Here is a 26,286-nt window from a genome sequence, read left to right on the forward strand (position 1 = left end):
CGCGTTCGACAGTAATAATTTAACACGTGCCGAACCCGTTCCGATAAAAAATCACATTAGAGGGACTATGGTGACCACCACCCCTTCATATCGTTTCCGGTGTCGTCAGCTACGTTCATCAAACACACAATGCACAATTTATTGTATAAATATTAAATACACAGTGCTGTGTAAGGCACGTCGGTTGTACCGGTTATTTGCACGGTTCTCGGATTCACTTTCGGTATCGCGCGTGGTATACATTGTAATATCATTAAAATTTATTATATTTACGATACTATAATAATATGTGTCTCGGTCACCAGCTATCTCGTCGCGAACGGCCTCCGCGCGAGTCTCCCGCCCCGGATGACTCACTACAATATTATAGTACTATCCGCCGTCGTAACTAATGGATCATCGGAAATCGCCGATAGGTACATCGGCCGATGCTATGTATTTTGTATCTCCGCAGCGGCAGTCGATTCGGTATTCGGCGGGTCGCGCGTAATAATTCTCGTAGCTCGTGAATAATAATAATAATAAAAACCACTCCAATGCCGTCCAAGGACGGAAGACCTTTAAATCAAAACGTCACATAAATATACGGATTTACATGTTAAGAGGAGAATAAAACGGCAAACTATATACGCCCGGTGTCTTGCGGCGGTGGGGAGCACCGAGATGAGTCTCTCGGAATGTCGTACCTACGCACAATACTGGTGATTAATTGTCTACTTGGCGACCTAATGGATTTTATTAATTGCCGCCTCTCCACCCGCCATCACACGCCACTACAAAACACGCGCCCACCGCACGCTGTTGCCGCCGATATATTTGTTCCCACCATAATAATATTATTATACTAATTAGTATTAGCCAATACACTTAGGAATAATATATTATACTTTCCCATATTATAATATATATGTATGTATATATATATATATATATGATATACAACTAATATAATACTATTGTCGTTTATATACCATATACCTACATATTATATATTATATAGTGGCGATGATCGTGGTGGTGGTGGTGGTGGTGGTGGTGGTGGTGGTGTCAAACAGGTTCCCGAAACACAACACTATAATATATAATATCCTATATAGGCGTAGGTACTCTATCCGTATCACTTTATGCATTATAATATTAGGTATATACCATGCAGATAAATACCTATACACATTTAATCGAACAGAAATAACACATAAAAAACCGTTCAGACTCCATTATTGTCGGGAGTCTCGCGTGTGGCCGGGAACGGACACGTATAATTATTTTATAATATATTAAGCATCAATGCATCATCAGTCATCACGTATTCACGTTGATCTTTTATAATAATAATAATAATTGTAATCTGAACCAAACGACAGCGCTTTGCGTTTTCCCGTTTTATTACTACTACTACTACTACTACTACTAGGTATAAGGTATCATTACCAGAACTATAAGCCATAGTATTATAATACGTATGTACACGGGACCCGTTTCCGTCGATAACATCGGCGTTGTCGTCGACTGAATTCCTAATTTCCGTCGTGTAACAATTTGTTATTTTTGTTTCAGGCGTAATTAGTCCACTACAAATTATATAACATATAAATTCATCCAGCCCGTGACTAGGCAGGTACTCACCCAACTCGCGAATAGACGGTAATTGCTGCCAACAAGTAATCAAACTGCATGAACCGGAAACGCCGTGGCATTTGCACGTCACTCTGGATTTCTTGAGCACGGCCTATACAAAACCAAATTGACACCACAAATATTAACAACAAACATAAATAAACAGCTGGAAATAAACACTGATAACACGGTAATATGTCATCTGGACTAAGGATATTTTGGTACTGAAACTAAAAAGGAGTATTGTTTTTTTTTAAATTTCTTAGGTAATTTGAATATAATATTAGATAATCCACATTTCTATAATATTCACAAATTCAATAAAATCTATATTTTCATCATAATAAAGAAAACACCTCGATTGTTATTTGCTCCAAAAATGTTTAGTTAAAACAAAAAAGTATACTAATTAATTTAAAATCAAACAGACCGTATCAAGTGGTAGTGATAAAGTATATGGATATACCACTTAAGACTTAAAATAATGACGTCAACATGTATATTATGAAGATTTGAATATTTTATGCGTCTATAGTCTATACACAGTAATAATTCAACGTATTATTTTACTATGTAATATATGTACACGCAATAACAAATTGTCTTACACAGGCTTCAAATGTTCGTAGATGGAATAAATTAAATAAAGTAATAGCAAAAAAAAAAACCCAACGACATTTAAACATCGATGCATCATCCTTTATTTAAATTGTTGAAATAAGCTTATTAAAATGTATAAACAAGAATTATCATTTTAATAAAATATGCGAAATTGCGAATTAGTTTTTGTTCGATAGATGTACAAATGAAAGTCCGAGGCAAAATGCACATGTTTTATACCTATATGTATAGCTGTGCAATTAAGCGAAAATAATTATCTGAAAACCCATTCATAGAAACACTGCAGGACAGCTCCAACATCGCGTGTTTTATACAATGTTAAATTGTATTCTCGAATAAATTTATAAATAATTAAGTTTTGTATGTATAGTTCACGGACTAAAATTATCTATTAAAAAACAAAATTTAACTAGAATAGATTGATTATAATATGACGTGTTCAGTGACACGAAAACCTAACCGGTTTTTAAGTTTTGATTACAAACAATATTTATTTTTTGTTATTTTTTTTTTTCGAATCCACTGCATGCATGACCTCAACCGTACGTACAAGCCATTGACCACAGATTTCGTCCATATAAACACGTATGAAAAGTACCAATATTAAAAAGACAAATTGGTTAAAAATGATTAGACATTATACACACCGCACACGTAATAATAGCTTGCCGGCTACCGCGGGATCTTTTTGAAAATTACCGCATGGCATGTATTTAGTGTGGTAGCAATCCTACGGGGCCCTACCCAGTACACATGAAACTGTACACTTAGGTAATAATAAATCATAATAATATGCAATAATATACGCGAGCGATATTCCAGCCCACTTCGCCTTGCTTGACTTTAATGATACAGTACAGATGAGATGTATTACTAATTATATTATTACAAGATGAACTCCTCACCCTTCTGCCAGCCTCGTTGTTATGCAGGTTCATCAAGTTTCGTCCTTGTTCAGGAGATCCCTTTTTCCATCGCTTTTCCTTTTCCTTAACGTCCAAAAACACTTTAGTGAACCTAAATACAACAAATAACAAATATTAGCAATAAACACTATAGTTTTGTACTTGATACACTAGCGTTAAAATCACTAAACATAATATTATTATGTACCCATCATGAGTGCACTCATCAGTAACCAAATTCTGGTTTTAAACTTTAAACTGATATTCATTCACAACTGTACTAAGGTACGTAGATATTATTTTCTAAAATACATTCTATCATTTTCTATCTAATAAGTTAAACGCATGTCATCCTTTAACATTTTTGTTGAAATCAGTACCAATAATAGATACATACATATTTTTTTGTATATAAATCAAATTATTTTTTCCTTTATCCAATTATTTTAGGTCCGGTTTAACGTTTCATTATTCATAATATCGATATGAAATGTCATAAATAATTATTCAATATTTTATAATGTATTATTTGTACGCATCTTAGAATTTTTAAATTCAATAATATTTCTCAGTTAAAAATATGTTTAATTTACCTATCTAACATTTTCAAATTTATCAGTTAAATACTTAAATGGTTGTTTTCGGACTCAAAATGTACCTTGGGTCTCTCGTATTTTACATCGCTTATGAATCATGAGTTATGGGTGTAGTTACCTACAAATTACGATATAGTGTAATAAGTTAAAGTAAAATAACTAATCAAAACTGCAGTCAAAAGATACTATTTATCTACATATACGAAAAAAAAACTTGCCTACGCGTAATATCTAACGTTTCTAAATAACATACCTAGATAACCTACATATTATTATATTTTGTGATTTAATAATATTATCAGACCTAGTGGAAACTTCACAGTTGTCTAAATGAATATTTCCCCCCGACGTTGTCAGACAGTAACTTTTATTCTGTCCTATAGGTATATACACAAGAATACAAACGTTGTATGTATGCAGCGTACGCACGTCACATATATTATAAACGGTTAATAAATATTGTTAATCGTTTTCACACAGCACTTAAAAGTAGTATTCTCATCGAGCGTTACAGATACGAAATTATGGATGACAATAATTAATCGCGGCATGGACCCAAATATTTTGTATACATATATAGCTATAATTATTAAGTACACGAGTTACGAGCCCCGTCTATGTATAGTTCTTGGCCTGGCCACGGCTATAATATGACTTATTGACAACTATATAATTTTGATTTAAGATTTATATTATGTACGCATATAATACTAAAAAAACGTAGTTCTCCATTCAAACGGCGGACGCACGCATTTCGAACGCTTCGGCTTCATAATTATCATAGGATAAATCTAAAAAAAAAATGTTTAAAACATTATAGCGTTTTGTACCTATATTGCCTATGTAGACAAGCACCCATTCCATAAAACAAATGGATTGTGCTCAAAATATGTTTTTGGTTTTTTTTGTTTTTGTTTTTAACGCTTACTGCTCGAAATAACCATGTTCGGACCACGCGGTTAATCATTGCGGGGCAAGAGCTGATTAGTATTACATTATGATGTACACGTATATTATTCCGGAAGCTAATCGAGGAGACGATGCGTAGACTTCTCACCGCGGCACGGCGTACAATATAACTGCAACAGGAGGTCGCTGCAAGTCTTCGGCGTCGGTCGCAACACCAACGATGCTGGTATATTATATTGTATTATTATTATATTAAAAATTACCACATGAATACAAATCACCTACAACGGGTGTGTATAATATAATACCAATGGGTGTAAATGCCGTGGACCCGATGGGACCTGTCCGTTTAATTGGTTTTGGACAACCCGCCCGAAAATTATATTGTAATTACGAGGGTAATCGCCACCACTACCAGTTATCGTACATAATATAAGTACTATACATTAACCGGTGCCCCCATTAAGAAGCAATAGATCGGCCGTGCGTATATTATGGGTACGCGGTGAAAACAATGGGCTCTCGCAGTCACGGTACACACCGACACACCGCAGGAATTTTAATATTACGTGTGCTCCGAGGGAACCTATATTTATTTTAACAGCTTCTAGACCGCTATAAATCCATGACTCAATAATAATAATAATAATAAAAATAACAACAACAACACTATAATATAATATTACATTTTAGGTGAAGACTACGAGTTGTGGTTGGTATATGCACGCAGGAAAGTGGAAACAATAATAATCTATATAATATTAATTGATATAATATAATGTAGGTACTAACGCCTATCGGCCGCAGTTCTCGTGTAATTTTCGATTATTATATATATATATACGAACGTTGAACACTAATAAAGATCGCTCGAATGTGGTGGTTTTGTGTGGGGAAAAGGGCATATTGCGAACGCTGGCCGGTCGCTGTCACTTAGATTATGAGTACCGTTAGGATTTGTTCAAAGGATAGATATTATTAGTATATTACGATCAACATTTGATATTTCACAGCAGAATATTTTTTGGAAAATTTCAATACTTAAACATGCTCCAAAATATGAAATTCAAAATGTGGACTACATTAGGGTTAAAAAATTTAATTAGCAAAAAATATTATTTTTCTAACGTCTTAAAATTAAGTAAAAAACGTTAATAATTTCTGCCTTAGTTATGAAAATTTAACATTTTATACATTTTAACTTGAATAAACTAAAATAATTTGCAAATATTCGTGTTCTCTTCAAGCGACGTACAGGATCTGCTGATCCACTGATGTCCCGGTGTGCGTGAATGATCGAATACAGGCTGCCTCTCATTGAAAGAACCTACCTATTCCTTATAATTTTCATGCTTTTTAACCGATCCAAAGAAATTTTATTGACATTTATAGAGAAAAAAACTTTCATTTTTAAATCACAACAAAATAAGAAAACCAATTTTACAAGAAACTGGTTTTCTGTAAAAACTCTCGTTTTGCTCCATGTTTTTAGTTGTTCCCCATTATTTTGTAAAGTACTGGGAACTTTAAATTTTCACCAGTATCAATTTGTCATCAGAAACCACCTTCAAAAAGAACCCTCAAAGGTAATTACTTACAACCATTTTTTCTTATATAAAACTTTACACATACACTGGACAAAAACACACATTGTAAAATTAATGATACACTCATATCGCTCCACAATTAGTCAATTTTTATACTTCCTGAATAGAAGTTTTATAATAAAATAAATATTTACATAAACTGATATACTTATTTGTATCGGTATTATTTGTTGATTACAAATTACAATATTTTATTGGAAATTAGGAACTAGCAGTGATTTTCCTATGTATGTACATTTTTCTATTTTTATTTTTATTTTTATTTTTCATTTTTTTTTGCACGATTGTCTATTTTTAATAAAAACTTGTTCTGATTTTGTTCAAACAAAATGTATTGCAATAAAGAAAGGTGTCGTAGCGACCGTATAATAGCAACTTATATATATAATGAGTATTTTTATATTTTTATACTTTTATAGGTTTTTTTATGATTATGTTTAGTATGGGTACCAACTTTTTATTGCATATTTTAATCAAAACACCTCAAGGGCACATTATGATCACTATATCACATATATTGGCCATATAATAATAGGTATCAATTATAAAATAAAAAATGTCTTCATTTTATTCATTGGCGTTGTTCAAAACATTTTGAAATGTTTGAATTTTGAAAGCCATTAGAGCTCTAATACCTAGCATCTATTTTATTTTCCTGTTTCTAAATTTAACATACAATTTTATTACATTATATTTTAAAAGATTATTATTAACTACTATTTAAACTGTATAAAATATTTATATTTGAATGAATTAATTTTTATATTGATTTATTTTCTGAAATTTATCAGATCAATACCCTTAAAATGAACCCAAATAGGATGGCTACCTTAAAAAAAAAATACCAAAGGGGATATCCCAATATTTATATATTTTACCTCTCCCCCCTCCTCACACCAATAAATACTACAAGGGTACTACACAGAATTTATACCCGTCTGCATTGTACATTCAACGATATTTTATATCCTAATTTTGTATCATAATATAATCGTATAATACCTATCTACATATGAAATCGGTTAGCCGAGAACACCACCAGTGAGTCCTATAGGCTGATATTAATGATGAAGTTGCGGATTTTGTCTTCTACTTTATTCATAAAGGCACGTTATTTATTGTTCCGTAATACACGTATTGTAAAATATAATATGTATTAAATTCGAATAAAATATAATATACATTCAAAATTCAAATGTGCGATTGGTGAACGAGCACAAGCTTCGGATTAACCATTAATAATTTATTTTCTATTTTTAATAAATTTTTTATTGCACTTCCACCGAAAACTCAAACCAGTTTCATGTGACGGACAAAAAATGTTCTTGTGCGTTGCGTAAAGTAGTTTTTTCGGCTATCTCATCGAAAATGTTTACCTGGTTATTTATATTTTCAGAAACGGGAACAGTGAAAAAACACAACTATAAAGTGTTCATACCTACGAGCTACGTCGAAAAATGTTTTTTTACGACCTCCTGTCTGCGTTATCGCTTTACACATTTTGGTGGACAACAATTTTTCGGGTAATCGAACGAATTTTTTTTTGTCTTTTTACAAACATGAAAAAATAAATTTATAATAAGTAAGTAGGTAGGTAGGTGTTATAACTTCTGAATAATATATACATACGTGCTTTACATTACAATAAAAGTAATAAATTATAAGGCATTGACATTTTACATCATTATTTACTTTTAATTTGTTAATGCTTACCTACACAATTTAAGAACTTTTAGGAAATATAATAAATTATATGACCAATCATTTCACAACATTATATAATATTTTTTATAATTCTTAAGTAATATTCTGTACATGTCATGTTATAACAATATAAAATATAATTAGTTGCAAAATAATGATGCACCTAGGCTATATGTAGCTAGTCATATTTATTAATTTATTATTATAATTTTCTTATCTTTAAGTATCAAGTAATTGAGTTTCAAATTTTTCAAGTAATCAGTTTATTAAATATTGAAGTAATTTGTTAAATCAAAAACAATACCAGTAGTTATCAGATACTCGCAAGTAAACGGTAAACGTAATGTACATTAAATTCTTACCTAATACATTGTATATTATATATTTACATAACAAAATGTTGAGATAAATATTATACATATATTAATCAAATAATCATTCTAAGGTAGGTTTACTGTTTATATAAATTATAAAAGAAAAGTGAGAAGTTAACAGTTGATCATTATTATATTTTGAACTACGTAAATGTCCTGAAATCCATTTGGAAATTATCAAAAGTAAAATAATTTCTCAACCATCATCAAACGAATTCGATAAGGATCATATATTTTCAAAAAAGGAAGAAATTCCACGTCACTGAACATTTCATACAACTATATAAGGAATAACAATGGCACAAGTATTTATATACCATATAATATATTTGTAATATGTATATAATATATACGAGAACGGGAGTTTACAACTGTCATCCCATGGTGGTCTAAGAGCTTAGAATTGTAATGACTTCTATAGGCTGCCAATCTGTCATTTTAAAATGTGCCCGATTGATCTGATGTATCGCATTTCATTGTTTTTATTTCCCGTTTTAGTAAATTTGTACTGTATATAATTCAGTCGAAGCCTTGGCTTACGTGGGATATATATTATATACAGACATTTTTCATAATATAATGAATGGCTTTAATGAGTTCAAGCAACTTTGCTGACATTAAAGTTATAACATTTGACATGATGACATTATGACATTATGACATTTTTTTAAGTTATCATGAAATTGTATACTTGCATTATTTTTTATCAATGTAAAACATAAAAGTTAACTTAAATCTAAGAAAAACAATATTGTATAGACGTGTTTTTAATTAGGGCCATTAATCGCCACGCATGCACATTTTGATAGTTTCTACTTTTAATGGCATTTACTCCCGCGTGGTCTTTAAGCTAATTTTTAATAATATTTAATACAATTATAAGAAATTTCATACAATCCGCGGCCAGTGGAACAAAATTCGAAATATGTACATAAAATAAAAAAGGTTCAAAGATTAATCTTAATTAACTATCTAACAGTTTTCAAGTTTTAGCTTTATCGTCCCTGTTATAATTAAAAAACCTAGTACAGTGGTACTTTTTTTATTTTTTACATCTGCGATAAAAAACTATTATGAAAAATAACAAAAACACACTTACTTGTATCCGTATTCCATGTTATCTCCACAACCGCCCCAAACCCAATCCCTTCTCAAATCCTTTGGTCTTCCCGATCTCGAGCAACTGCACGTGTTTAAACGGCCGTCTCTGCAGGCGCGGGCCATGGCGTGCGCAACGCCGGCTGCTTTGATCGCCTGCACGAATGCTGCCTCGCGGCTGCCTGTAACCGACATAGACACAAATATTAAACTCAACCCTTAAATGATCTCAGCGCGTTAAATCATAAATATACACTAATAAATAATATAAACATAAAAAATTAAAATATAAATAATACTTTTATACCCGATGTGTGGTATACGTACGATACCATAAGCTACTGCGGTGGGCAGGGGACTAAAATTGTTCTTAATCAGTATGTAAATATATAGGTATTTTAAAGTAAACTAATACATTTTGTACCAAATACACTGGTCTTATGTCTCGAGATAACGATATTTTGAATTTGATTTATATAGAAATGTGTAATATTTATATACTTAAAGATAATAAATGGTTTTTATTGTTTTTAAGTGCTTTTATTTAAAAATCTATGTATACTGTAACTTGAAAATTTCAATAAAAACACAAAACAGATGAAAAAAGAATTAAGTAATAAATGAAAGAGAATTAACAATTTAAATTAGGAAGCCAGCCTTGGTGATAAAATATAATATTAGAGCGGAGATTAATTAATAACGTGTATATGCCATATTTTTCTAAATTTTAACTTAAGCAATGTTAAAAATGTCAGCAGCTTAAAATGATAGTATACTATTACATGTTTAATGGTAATTAAATGACGTACAAATAGGTACTATAAAATATTAAATAAAGTATTAACTATAATAGAAATCATTGATAAATGATTAGGTAATTTAAAAAAAAGTGTGCCTATATATTATGTATAGATACATACAATTTAATCAGTAAAATTAATATATTTATTTATGTATTGATTAAAACAAAAAGTTGTTTAATATTCAAATCGCATATTCAATCAATTTTGTGGGTCATACAAAATGTATAGGAGGTTGGCTACTTGGCCCACGCGACGTTTTGATGATTGTTTAATTATTTTTTATCGTAAATTTCAAACATCAAGAATCAGAATCTAAGAGATATCATCCCGACAACCCATATATAATATACACGAGCATATTGGTTAGTCATATAATGATTATTTGTGAAATACCATATTATATTTGTATACATTATACTCAGTATAATTTGAATACATTTCAAACATACAATTTATACAATTTATAGGTAGGATGTTCTCGAAGTATTTATTTCGTAATAAAATATGTTCACGATAAGATGTATTATTGTATAATCTACTTGATTTTATTATTTTATGATTGACTCGTTATTTGGAGCAAAGCTTCCAATGCACCAGGAAGTATTATCGTCTTTACTTGAATCTCCAACGTTTTTAGGTCACCCACTTGGTCAATGCACGTACTAAATAACAACTATAGTCTACGGCCACCGAAGACAAAACACGAGGAAAATATTTATCAGTCTATTACAAAAAAAAAATTAGCGCTTGAGTTTGGTTCAACATTATAGCAACGCTCTCTTAATTTCATGTAATTTTCTATAACGTGCGTTTTGAGATTTAAGCATATTTTAAATATTATTGTGAGAGAGAAACAAAATTACATTGTTGGTAGGTAACTCAGATACATTAATCACTACATTTCACTCAATTTTGCTGTAAATCACGTCATTCAAATTCGAGAATATAACCCTTTCATGACGCGTCGTGGCAATTATACTGCACCCAAACTTGTTCTATAGATTACGTGTCGGTGCATAAATGATAAATAAAAACAAGGATGGAACCCTTTTCGACCACCACTCTTATTCGTTCAAAATTAATACGAATAAACTTGGGAGGATATTTAGCCCCTGTAAATGGATATCCCCTCTTGGATGAAATATGTGACATTTTGCCCTTGACAAAAATACATATAGTAAAAATAATAAATATGAAAATATACAAAAAAAACTATCGCTCGAATATAAAACAAAAATGTTTGTGTTAAATGATAATATTTGATAATATAATAGAGCATTATTGTTAGTACAGAATAGGTACTTGTTGCACTCTTTTAATCTATGAAATTATTTATCTTTTTTTTAGAAGCTGAATAATTTGTAGGTTATTACCTTAACGATTTTTAGTGAACTGAAAGTCTTATATAAGAGTTATTTTGAGATTTTGTAATAATTACTTTATTCGGCCGAAATAGGAATTTAATTAAAAAATATATCTTGTGATATCATTAAAACACACGAGGTCATTATATAAAGCTTGATTCCTAGTTTAATGATAAACTAATTCTATACTTGCTAATTGCTATATATTATTATGTACTATAACGTAACTGTATTTACCGCTGCGAAGTTTCTTTTCATTTAACAAATAATTAAACAAATATTCACTAATGAAAATAATTCCAAAACTAAAATTATAAAACTATATTTACTATTTATTTCTAATCTATTACCCACTTAATACTAACTGCATAACAATTTACTGGACTGGATCTTACTTATCATTCCTGCTCTATGTTTGTTAAGTACCATTGAACTACCTCCTCAATTACTATGTACGTCTTCATTAAAATACAAAATTCATTGTTTACACTGCAGAATTATTATCCACACCACACATACGCTGCATACGAGTTCCCCGCCATCACTATTAGACACGACTACGTAACAAATCGTTTTAAGTGTCACAAGTTCCTTTAAAATCTAGACCCACGTGGAGAGATGGATACGATGATGGTGAATATCATCAATATGACGATGTTATGCTTATGTCATTGTTGATTTAAATTTGGCTCTGATCCGCATTATAAGATATTTAACATCCATCCATTGCAGCGCAACCTCCCTATTTGCAACATCACAGACTAAATTGTTCATCTTATTTTATGTTGTATATAATTCATCCTTATTTATCCACAAACTTTTTCAGAAATAATACTCATCAATACCTATCTTCTTATTTTAAGAGTTCCGTGATGCTTCATAGACTATAGGGCCAAGCAAATTCTTAACCACCATGTAAAAAAGGAAATGTAATGTTGTCAAAAATAACAATTGCATTGACAATGTTGAGAAGTCTTAAGTTTAAGTCATTTTCGGTAACTATAGATTTACGTAACCCATCACTTATTTTGATATGATACCTAAAGATAAATGAACAGCATTCATTATAGATTTGGCTTACATTGTATGTCTCTACAGAATAATATTTTATATTATTGTATATTTTCCTTACTTATCTCAAGACCTCTGTTATGAGCCATAATAGTATAATAGGTACGTACTTGTTTGCAGATCGGGTCCGAGAAACGGCGCACCGACGTTCTCAGCGGTCATGGAACAGTTCCACCGACGGTGCAGGAACTGCGAACGGCATTCAGCTAGTCCCGCTTGGATGCCGTACCGGATGGAGGCCAAGTGTTCCTCGTAAAGGAGACACAGCTTGGCCTGACCGGCGGAAAGGCCAGAGACGTTGTTGCACTTTGGCGGCGGGTCCGTGGGCAACGCCGGAGGCGAAGGCGACGACGATGACGACAAGAGCAATGGGTCACCCATCATACCCATCGAGCCACCACTGCCACCGCCGACCATCGTCCCCGCTTCACCTACGGAGACATCGACGTCCCCAACCCCTACACCGCCCACAGACGGTTCCGGCGGCGTCCACGGCACCTGTTGTGCGTACGACGATGACTCTTTGAAGTGCCTACAATACACGTAACATAAACATTATTATTGAATATTTGAATATGCTGTTGAATTATGTTAAATATATTATTATTTATTAAGTACTATCTGACTATTATCATAACAATATATATTTATACTGTATTTTACATGCTCAAAACAGTCATGTGATTTCATAGGATATTAGGTACATTTTTATGTGGGTATATTATTATATTTAGACAGGACATTGATCCGAGGATCGAGAGCCGGAATGGCGTGAAAAGCTTTCAACAGAGCGTCAGAGAACCCGGAAATCGATGAAAAAGTGCACCCTTGTGCAGTTTAATATCAATAACGAAAAATACAAACTAACGTTTTTATAATAATCTATGTAACCGCATGTTTCATTTTAGTCGTGTACAGTTATTCATGACGCATGATCGTATTTTTTAGCTACGTTGAATACAATTTCAGAACCCTAGCTTTTGAAATGAAATCGTTCACTCCTATTATATACACACATATCTATACACAGAATGTGCGCACCTACAGGCGTATAAGCACAGTTTTTTCATTCCTACGCCGGGTAACGCGCAGGTCTTTACGAGTCAATCTGACGAGCGAAATATGTACAGGTCGTAACTCGACCATCGTACATACATGCAGCAGATGAGTAGGAATGAAATGGTCCGACGACAGCCAATTAGTTAAATGTCTATTCATCTGAAACGATTGTGCCGATCCTCGTTGCGATAGTAGCTCCGCCCCGTAGCACTATAGCAGTACACGTTATCACGCCGATTGTCCATATTGCAGTGCTATACGTTAAGCCCGCCAATGTAATATAATATATAATAAAATTATTGTAATACGTCCGCGGCCGAGCTTTTCGCGTTGTCGGCGTGCAGTCGGGGAAGACGAAGGGGGTGGGGAAGTAAATACGGTATATTATATTATACATATACACGTGCAATATTATAATATATATTTCGGTGTGTATGCATGTTTGGAGTGCTCGCGTCTGCTACTCGTATATATATATATGCGAGGACCCGAGGGCAATTATATATAAAATATCGTAAACGTACATACACATATTACTATTATCGTGTATATACATAGGCAACGAAAGCCCGTTTCCGGGTTGGCGGTGCGGGGGGTCGACGGGATTGGCGGGCGGGGGTGGGTGGCAGAGATATGGCGGGAAGTATAACGACTTAATACACCATCGGGGCGGTGCGGTGGAAGCGGCGGTGGTGGAAGTGAATGGTCGGCAGCAGTACTGGAGTACGGGACTGTGCGCAACAGCAGCAGTACGGCGAGGGGAGTTAATATTTCATTTGCATCCGTTCGACCGTGTATAACTAACTATATTTCACCGAGCGAGCGCGAGCGGCAATCATAAAACGCCGGCGGGCTCCCGAGACCGTATATATATATATATATATATATATATAAGTATTATATTATCGTCGGAATACGCGCATCGTGTGTACCGAGCGGCGGCGGCGGCGGCGGCGGCGACGGGACGAGACGAGACGGGACGGGCTCCCGGGACCGCGCGGCCGTATATATATACACGCGATGCAAAGCGGAGCGAAAGACAAGAAGCGTATACGGGGCGGCGGTTCTTCGTGCGCACCGAAAACAAACAACGTGTTGTATGATAATAATATACAGCAGAAACCCCTTGAGCGGACCACCGTACGGTTGTTCGGCGTCGGCGGGGTAGAAAGCCGCCCGGGGCCTCGCACTGGTAACCGGACAACGTAATTACGATTAAAACGTTTGAGCTTTCGACGGCGAGGCTGTCGCTTGTATCATTTTCCACCCTAATTATCAATAATTATGAACATAATACAATATGAAATGATTATTAATTTTTTATCGGCTATTTTATATATATTATATTGTACGGGTAGTTTTATTTAATATTACAACGATACAACACGATGTCACATACGACGTATGTTCACAACATATATCGTCGCGACCCGTGGGTTATACCCCTAGATACACCAAACGTAATATTATAATATTGTTTTTTTTTTTTTATATAGAAAGATATTTTCAATTTAATGCTAAAAATTTGGTTCCGTGGTAAATAATAAACGTTTCGCATGAATAATTTGTGGAGGAAGCCGTTTACTAACGGCACCTCAGAATATAAATTTCTTAACGTAATAATATTGTTAAAAAAATCATATGAGACGGTTCGTATAACATAACAAAGGATGAACACTGCAAAACTTTTGTTGCTCGATGACATCTATCGAGCAAAGTATAATCGTATATAAATATATAATTATTAATTATTATAATTTATTTATATATATATATTTACGATTAGACTCCATTAATATCAATGACGTTCAACTATTATTTCTGTATACTATATAAGCACTTTAAGTAGGTACAATATATAAGTATAGTATATTCCATATACATCATTATTTAATATATAAACATTTTTTTTTCTTTAATACAAAAATGTTTTTCCACAAGCCACTCTAACCTTTAGTTAGATTTTTTAAGTAATTTTCCTTAAACATTTTGGAAAAAACCACAAAAGTTCGTATAGAACCCTGAAATAATATCCGCGCAACACAGTTTAAGAAACCCTGATATAATATAATAGTGTGAGGTTTCTGAATTCGTATTCAGTTGGCCGATAAAGTAGTTTCAATAAATATGTTTGTTTTTTAGATTCTCGGTGTTTTGTCGTTAATTTACCCAATGAAAGAACGAGAGAGGCATGCATATATAGAGCGTACGATTTATGACTTCAAGAAATTGAAAAAATAAAAAATGTTAAAATCTGTCTCTATCTAGAAATGCTGTACAAAATAGCCGTTTAATGTTCGGTTGACATGTAACATACCAGTATATACGCCGACGTTCGGACATTTCCGGTCAGACCGCAAAACAAAAAATAAAAAAGGCTTCCGTTTTGTTGTATAATTCCCTTCTTTTTTATGTACTTTCGCGTGACGGATTGCGCTATAAATCGTTCGACAAACATTTTGTTCAAACAAAAGCAGGTTTTGTTTGCAGTAAGTACGCTCAAAGGATCAAAATGAATAATATACGGCAGACCAGAGACGTTTCCGAGAAAAACGTTACGTTTATTATTATTATTTAATTTTTTATTTTATAAAAGAAAATAGGCCCCCTCTTTTACATAAATATATATATACCATAAATATTCTTAGATGATATAATTCACTATGAAAAACGTGATGTATATATATATACAAACTAAAACTTAATAAGTTATAACTTTTAATATATATTTCATGAATAAAATATGAAAAGTTTTATACCGTAAAATATCACGTAATTCTTACTTATATTTAACACTATAGTAGTAATTTCTGCAGTAATAACATTTTATTCCACTATTGGCACTATATATAAGTAAGTGCACATATATCATATTAAATTTACATCAAATAAAAACTGCTCTTCGAATTAATATGAATATCCTGAAAAAGTTTTTATAACCAAGTCGTATAAATATAAGTAGGTATACATATTTATAAATAGCAAATCGGACTGCCAGGTTTCTCGGAAAATCAACAAGTCAACCAATAGATTCTCTAACATTTGATACTGCACAAAATCAGTAGACACATTTAAATAGCACTTTATAAGGGGAAATAACCCACATGGTTCCAACACCATCGGAAGTAAAGTAAAATAGAAAATTACGCAGAGTTGGTTTATTTCAATAATAATTTTTGAATATTAAATTATTATAATAATTGCTTGTTTCAATAAAATCCTGAACTAATAATTTATTATACACATACAATAGATACATATTGATGTACATATAAGTTCGTGTGTTGCGAGTAACATTATGACCTTCAATTATAACAACTTTATTAGAATTCGTATTATATATTATACTTCGATAACCAAAACATTAACCGAACGTGTAATATTCAATATAGAAGAAGAACAAGTTACACAGTTATAACATAAATTTTCTAATAACATGATTGTCCACTTATAAAATATTACCAATACATTACAATTGATCGTTATTTATGTCTTGTATATACTTATTAAACTGCCCTTAAGGCCTTTTAATAACCATCAATACGATATATTATTGCATTTCAGACTTCAGTATTTCACTGTCCAGTAACTTATACAATTATTCTGTTTGGTATAAATTAAATGTAACAATTACTCTTCACCACATCACATTATATTATACCTCGTGTCCTCGTATAACACACAGTTCACGTCGTGAGAGATAAGTCCAAGCCTAACAGTTTTGATTCATAATTTATAACTTTTCATTATGAAAATTCAATAGCATGCGCCGAACCTCGGATATGTAAATATATTGCGATTGCGTATTGACAGACACTGTATGTCTGTGTGAGTGTCATATCGAAATATTAATTAATGTTTATGATGAGTATATTATAAGTTATAATTTATGACCCAAACAAATTTTAACACGTTCGATTAACGTATGTCAGTGGTAAAATTATTGAATCCCCGTTCTTTAATATCTAATTTCGTCTATAGGAACTCGATAAAAAAATTAGCTTCGAATAAAACAGCCACAATGACAGTGCTTATAGCAACATCAAGCATACATCTATATTGTCCTATCACACGCCGCCGTACTGTTTCAACCTCGTCTCTAAATTATAACATCTCAAGGACATCTATGATTTCCATATGATACACTGAAGTAGTGAAGTGTCTCAACTTTGCAAGTGCGATCTACTAAATATCTATGAATATGTCCGTACAACATTTTACCTAACATACGTTATAATACCTATGTAATCCGTTTAAACTTTAGACACTGTAGAAACAAAAGATTTTAATAAACGCAAGAAGTACCACGGCGCGCGACGACCGTGTATAACATCTAGGCACGGTGATGGATAGCTCTAATTCCGGATCATTATAATAATAATGATAATAACGTACACTAGTACAGAGGTGTATTATTCTAAATTTAACTACACAAAAATGAATCAATTCAATGATCACTAAACTCATATACGGTACAACTTATTGAATCGGAAAAGGATTGAGGATGGCTAGGGGCCCAGTCCACCCCCCTAATCATATTATTTCTCCAATTTTCATATAGGCAAATTAACATAAACATTGGACGTTTTGGGAAAAGTTACAATATGAAAATACGTTTGGATTTTGTTATTTATTATGTAATCATTAATCTATTTTGTTAAATTATATTATAAGATGATTAAACGATTTTTCCAATATCGGAAAAAAATTTTTAAATTAAGAATAAAGTGTAAACTGTAATTGTATTTGTGTTGTAAAAAAATGCCTCCTCCCCAGATCTTTGCTCTGAATCCGTGCCCGATACGAATATTACAACTCGGCTGATTCGTGAGTTCGTGACAAATTACTGAACCGTCATAATACCATAGCCCCTGAACGGTCCACGGTCCACGTTTAGTATTATAATGAAAAGTGAAGACTGTGATAAATAAATGACTTCCATTTGAAATCGCCCGAAACAAAAAACTATGCTAAATTCTGGATACGCTACTGATTCACATTGTTTGCAAAGTGACGCTGGGTAGATACGTCAAAAGTTACAAATGATTTTTGAACGGCAGCGGAGTTGAATGCTGGCGCACAATGCATACGATGTACAATATCATGTAATATAGGTATATAACGTGTGTGAGCAGAATGTCACACTATGTGAACGCGTCTTTTTCCAAGTACACTGCGGTAGTGGAGTGTAACAAAACACGCCACTACGAGGGTGTAGTAATAGTCTTTGCAATTTGAAAAATCCAGAACATTACTTGACACCCCCACAGACAGCACACTTGTTTTAAACGAACCCACACAGTCAGTATACAATATGCACGCGAACCTACTGCAGGGGGAAAGTTCGGTTCCGGCGAACGACTACAGCTTACAACCATTGTAGTATATAGGTGCTATCTGTTATATAGGATAAGATATTGTGTCCGACGAAGGTCATATTATTCTTCACATTGTTCGCGACAACGCGTATGTATCACTGAATCAGTCAGTGACACGTACATCACAATACAATATATTAATTTTAAATTACTAATTGACATTTATGTATAGAAATCGTCATTGATAAATTATTATAATGTATAGATATACTGAGCTACTAATCAGTGTAATGTTTATAGTAAATTATTTTAAACAGAATTCACCTATAGTTAGACATGTGATTAAAATAGTTCTGTATATTGATCAAACTTGTGGGCGTCGTAGTAGTTCCTTTTTTTAACAAATTTGAACACATTAACTATGACTTTTTTTAAATCATACTACACACAAAAGTAGAGGCTGAATCATAAAAAAATGCATTCTTGGCGTCTACAGTAGGTATAATGTATATGCATAGCAATTTTGCAATATCGACCGGAATACGTCTGTATTACGAACTCGTAATCCAACAGTTAGTTGGACGATTTAAAAAAAGGATAATCAAATATGAGATATATACAACATACGGAAGCGATAGAAAGCCATCACAATATAAACGTACAAATTACGTAGGCATGTAACGAGTATAGTTGAATAATAATATAATTGGTTCATTTGAATGTTTTAAGTATAAAGTAATCACCAATATAAATATAATAATCGATTCATCGTGAACATTTTATGCTATTGGATTTTTTTATTAAACACTTGGATATATAGGTACTGCCGGTACTGGAGTATAGCTTGGGAAGATATGCTTCAAGCATAAACAGTTCACATTATTGTTACACACGTACTATACAGTATATACACAAGCACAATACATAATAACATACAAATTTAATTATCAAAGTAATAATATACTGAAATTTTTCAAGAAATATAACAACAATTAGTATCCCAAACTACTTATTGATTGTATATACATTTGATATTAATATTATAATTATTTAAACTAAATGATTACATCACGAAATCACACAAAATTATTTTTTGTTTGTGACAAACGCACATCATTGGGAAACGTGGTTTTGCGATAATACTAGTTTTGACTTTATGTAACGATCGATACGTCTTTAATCTTAATCAGATAGTCGACCGATTAAATCGACTCAATTCGAATTTTAACGTGACAACACGAATATAATGTGCGGCATAGGGGCGATACTGTCCGCGATACTGCGATAGCCAATACAACTGTCAATGTGACATTGAGCGAACATTTTACTTCTATTATCATTATACCTGCAGTGAGATTTAATGTACGTATTGAGAATTTCTATAAGCGTCCAACGAAATAAAGACCAAGTCATTTTCAAGATCGTTTCCCAAACTTAATGAGATCACAAGACACTTTATCTTTCGCCGGGTTTTAGAACGTGTCTACAAATAACTATACCTAACGCTAAACGGGCATATTATTATTTTGTTTTCCTGCATCAGATTTCAACAACGTGTTGTAATATCACGATACGACAAAGTCCAACGAATAAAATGCTTCAATATAATATATGCACAGAGTCCGACGCCGGGTATTGAAAAATATAAAATGGTAAAACCTATCGACGGACGGGGGCAAGCACGGTCGGTATGAAACACCCTGCAGCGGTGTATTATCGAGCGTTACAGTCACCGCTCGCGTTGCACATCTCGGACCGTCGTGTACCGCGGCCGCGGCGGTGCATCTGCGCCCACCACGATAAATCGCCATGATATTAATTCTTCGCGGAGCCCACGGCGCGGCGGCGGCCGAAAGCACGCACACACGCACGCACAAACACACACACACACACACGCACACGCACACACAGACACACACACACGCACACACTAGTGTAATTTACGGCACGTCCGTCGACTGGCGAGCGCGAACGCGTCCCGGATGATTTATACAAAGGGGGCGCGTGTCCGCGCGTGCACGTCGCACACACACTGCAGGGGTGGGCAGCGCGAGCGTACCGGTCCCATTAATCAAGCTCAACCCCCTCGTTTTTGTGCGTGCGCGCGCGTGTGTGGCGGCGGCGGGGGCGGCGGCAGGCACCCCCGTGCGGCGCGCGGTGGCGCGAAGGCGGGGAACGCTGCGCGATGGATTTCGCCCGATTCCTTTTGATGTGTGTCTTCGGGAAATCTATTAGCGTAATGAACGGATCGCGGACCGATGATACACGCAACGGCAACAGCAGCACTGTACATAATGCGATGGACGAAATAATATTATTTTATTCGGCGTGTGTACATCCGATCTCCGCCGGTGCCGACGACGAAGGTCCGCCGGACGGTCTGCTGATGTTGCCGCTGCTGCGGTTACCGGCGCCGCCGGACGTTCCCGGAAAACGAATCGCCGAGGAGCGTGACGACGATGGGGACGCGGAGAAACTCGGCGCCGCGGTAGACGAGTGTACACGCGCAGGGTGTGCCCATTAAACACGAACGCGCGATTGCGAATTATATCGCTCGCTCCTCGGAGAGGCGTAGGTACATTGCGTATACACCGTGCTATTAATTATACATTACGATTTTTACCCTAGTAGGATTGCGAGCGGGCTTGTTTTGCTGGTCGGACGAAACAAAGCGTACAATGTTGTGCGAGTTTGAAAAATAAGTATTCTTCGAAATGATCTATACACGTCATACTGTGTGATTATTAGAATACGTATTTTAATAACGATAATCGGATAAAAGGTATACTGAATAGTCGTAGTGGTATCTATAAACGACTGCGTATATAGACGTTATACCCTACCAAATCACCTAAAAAATGTACATTTCCAATGTTGTTCTGAGTGCCATTGTACATATTATTATATTGAAACACTAAATTATCAAACTAAAAAATGACAATCTTATAGTTGAGCATCACGTATAATATGTTTCATTTCCATTTGCGCAAATGTGTCGTTGTCATAGATATTTTTTTCAGAAAATGTGTAATTGAATACGATAACATCTATATCGCAGTCAATACTACAAACACGTACTAATACGTACGTATAATATATCATTTTTTGGGCGGAAATGTAAATGTTGTCTTAGAACCACATGATCTATGACCGTAGCGGCTGTCTCTACTCTCTAATATAACACCGACACGTCATTCCTTGTTCGTTTGCGATACGCGGCGTCATATTATTTAGTTGTAACCATGTAGATACTAGGTGCACGTATAGTATTATATAAACTGCGTGTCCATAAATAACGTAATCGACTTTTCCACAATCTGCACGCGCGCGTGATCGAGCGATATGCCAACCAGATGAATGTATATTGTGTACATAATATAATACTGTATTTTCCGTCGTGCCCGTATTACTCGTACAATATATATATATTTAATGTCTATGTATATAGGTAAGAGCGTGTAAATAATATTGAAACTTTGACGTCGAGGACGGTTCGCGTGAAACGCTTGTAATATATAGTGTATAATGTAATATATACTTATACGAGGCTGCGGTGCGAATAAGAGATTTATGATATTATATTATTATTATTATATTGCCTTACCAATATTATACATCACGGACACGTACTAGTATACTACGGATAGATGGACTCTCTCGATCAGTTTGATACAGCGAAGTTTTTTTTTTAAATTCCAGGTCGTCGTGGTCGCTCAAAAATGCCGAAATAGATAATGTAGGTATCATTGTTATTGACTGTTATTGACGATCTGCGGATTTGCCAGTCACACGCGGCTGTCATCAATCATTAGCAATCGTATTTTTAGTTAGTAACATAATCCGTCGACGTCTTGTTATTACTAAATTATCTGTTAGCCGTTAACGAGTTTTTTTTTATTTAGCCATTATGATCTGGGAAAACTTTCAAATGATTTTAAAACCAGGGAACAAATAATTTCATAACAATAAAAAGCGCCCCTTACAATATCAGTTAAAAAAGCACCACATAAGATTTTATTACCTACTTATTTTTGGCGATTCTCGGCTTTGTTTGATATGCTACTATGAGAGTTTCCATTGACGGATTCGTAAAGTTCAAGAAATGATTTCAAGTACTCAATGTCTTATATATATATCAAATATATAGCCATTCATTAACATAATAATTGTTATCCGGTTGTTATGCATTTTCACTATTGGCTACCAAGGTTTAAGAACATTAAAGTTCAGCAAGAAAATAATTTTAACTAAATAATTGGATACGCCCTCCTACATTTTTGAATTTTTTTTATGGTTATTTACTATTACAAATACAGGCATTGTATATTAAACTCATCGCTATATTATAAGAAGCAAAGTATTTTAAGTACATAAAATTAGTAAAGAGTACATTTTTTCAAAGATATGCAATATACTATGTTTATTGAAAAGAATAAGTGTTATAATTTTCAACATCTTGATTAGAATATTTTTATCTTATAAAGATAAATACGCATCCCAAACTTTTTCCTGCGTACGTCCCTAAAAACAATAGATTAGAGAGAATGAGGAATCATACGAGTTCAGGTTGGATGTTATAAAAAAAAACCCACTATAAAGTGTATACGATTACCAACGTAATCATAGATGATAGAAAAATGAATAGGACATGCTAATTCAACGCAGTGGGTCGCGGTACTTTAATGTGGAAGAGAGAAGGCGGCCTCTCACTCCGGCAAGGGGTCGTTTGTTATTTTTTGTTATACTTGTGTATTTTAACTATTCAAATAGTAAAATTGTTCAGTCAATTCCCGTGTGATATAAGGTTGGCAAAGCCAATCCAATCTTATATTATTATCTATGGACAAAATTACATGTTACATATAACTCGTATTTTATACTGACTTAATATTAAATTAACCAATCTACATTGACATCAGTTAACTTCCTTCTTTCTCAATATTTTATCATTTACCAAACTTCTTTTAGGGGAAGTCAAGTATAATAATCGCCTTGACCACTGTTCGCCGTAAGCCCGTGTACCTATATATGCACCCAGATTTCGACATGTTTCGCCATACCGACCGACCGACATTCCCCCAAGGAATATGCGCCAGTTCTTATATATTTATATTATTAGTACGTACTCACACGCATTTATGTATAAGTAAACACTAAACACATGCACATATATATTTATATATTATAACATGTACTTATTACATTTTCGCCCGCGGACGAGTGGAGAATTTTAAATTAAAATATTTCCTCCCCCGCGCTCCTTACACTAGTTACACACACACACACACACACACACACACACACATACACATACATATATATATATTAATATTATTATATATACGGTTCTGGCGGCGGCGGCGGCCACCGTGATATATATACCCCCTCGGAATATCCACCGCCACCACCGCCACCGCCAAGGAGACTGCGCGCCCGTGTGATTTATGTGCGATGCGAGACTTAAGTGGTTCTGTAAACTGTCCTTTGTTGAAATAACGCGCTCTAAATCATCTAGCCCGCCGCCGTCTACCTGAATCTCCGTACATGTATATATATACACACATAATATGTGCATGAATGCATGTATCTATACAGTTATTACGCTATAGGTATATATATACACACATCTGCTGCAACCGAATAACTTCATGTCTACTTGTATATATATGAATATACAATGTGGAAAGTTTTTCGACGGCTTGGTTTTGGCATACACACGACCACCACGTTGTTAATTTACTCTCGAGTAATTAACGTCGGAATGCGTGTATCCACGCACCGATCGTGTATTTGATACCATGGTAATAATAATTATTTATCTCTTTTAACAACAACAATGAAAGAAAGAAAAAAGTTCGATTGAGATGCGGTCCACATCTTGCAATAAATTCATTTTCAAAAAGCAACAGAGTATAATATTATGGTATTATTATAGCTGCAACGCATATAATAAACTCCATCAATAGTAGTATAGGTACTGCAATAATTAGTGCATAGGACATAATACTGTTAAGTATATATTAAGTACCTAATTTTTTTATTTGTTTTCAAAGTACACCAATCAATAGGTATACTGCTCAGTGAGTTATTACCAGAATATTTAATTTATAACAAAAATAATATATTTCTAAGACTTTCCGTCATTAACATATAAATTGTTTTTTCTTCTTTTAAATACAATGCAAGTCGTATATATATTATATTCGCGACCACAACCAACCCCTATTAGTATACAGCATACTACTAGCCACCAAGACGATTCGTTACAGACAATTAATAATGCTTAATACATTCTATAGCGTACTATTAGGTTCATATTATTGTGTCAAAACCGAAATTTCATTAGTATTTCATTTCCACTTCAAGTCTAGTCACTTAACTTAATTTTTGTTCGCGTGAGAGTAACAGTATTGTTAATCAACAGCAGTGCATTCAACAGTCTTGGGCTCTTGGCGAATCGTTTTATCGCACGTACTGCAGCATAAATATTAAGGTACCTAGTAAATAATTATTATTTTAAACTGATTTATCATTTAGCTATTTTTTACATTAATCAAACATTCAAAGTCAAACTCCACGTTATTATATGCCACAGGCCACGGCTATCTATTCTATACATGTATAGCATAATATACTATAAAGTATATTCCATTAACAATGCATACGATGCTGGACTTAATCAGGATAGACGTACCTATATATATATATTTATAATTGCTGCGTCGAGTTCCATTCATAAAGTCTAACGATTCCTAAGTGGAAACATAACGGGTTCTTCATTTCCGAGACGAGCATAATTCATGGAATCGGTTAGATACACAAGTCGTAATAATAATAATAATAATAATAATAAAACATTGCCGATGTCGCAGCAGACGTACGATTTTCTTTGAAGTTGAGTACCTACACTACTTCCACTATAGTAAGCACTAAGTACAATATTATTAAAAAATTGGCACATGTCAAATACGTCACGATTCAACATAATAATAATATATTATAAACTATACGAGAATACTTGGGAATCAGATATTCAGATCTAATGCAATGTCGAATGGAATGATGAACAATATGTATATGCTATATTGAAGGCTTATAAGTTATAGGTATAGTTTTTCTATTCAGATTTGTATTGATGTAGTGCATATCGTGCACATAGATTGTAGGTATATTTACATTTTAAAAGTAATATAATATCTGACATCAATTAGTTTAAATGCCAGGTGTAAATAAATATTTT

At 33.7% G+C, this 26,286-nt stretch overlaps 1 protein-coding gene across 1 annotated transcript in view; it reads right to left on the reverse strand.

Annotated features, from left to right (window-relative positions):
- Positions 1-26,286, reverse strand: part of LOC111040640 (protein Wnt-5b-like) — a 62,431-nt gene that overhangs the window by 15,039 nt on the left and 21,106 nt on the right. Inside the window, exons 2-5 of the mRNA XM_022324613.1 lie at positions 12,780-13,201; positions 9,433-9,613; positions 3,144-3,255; positions 1,627-1,729 (exon numbers count right to left, since the gene is read on the reverse strand). Coding sequence (XP_022180305.1) covers positions 1,627-1,729; positions 3,144-3,255; positions 9,433-9,613; positions 12,780-13,201 — 818 coding nt within the window. The remainder of the gene's footprint in view (positions 1-1,626; positions 1,730-3,143; positions 3,256-9,432; positions 9,614-12,779; positions 13,202-26,286) is intronic.

The sequence above is a fragment of the Myzus persicae genome, unplaced genomic scaffold (assembly GCF_001856785.1).
Source record: "Myzus persicae strain clone G006 unplaced genomic scaffold, MPER_G0061.0, whole genome shotgun sequence".
NCBI lineage: Eukaryota > Metazoa > Arthropoda > Insecta > Hemiptera > Aphididae > Myzus > Myzus persicae.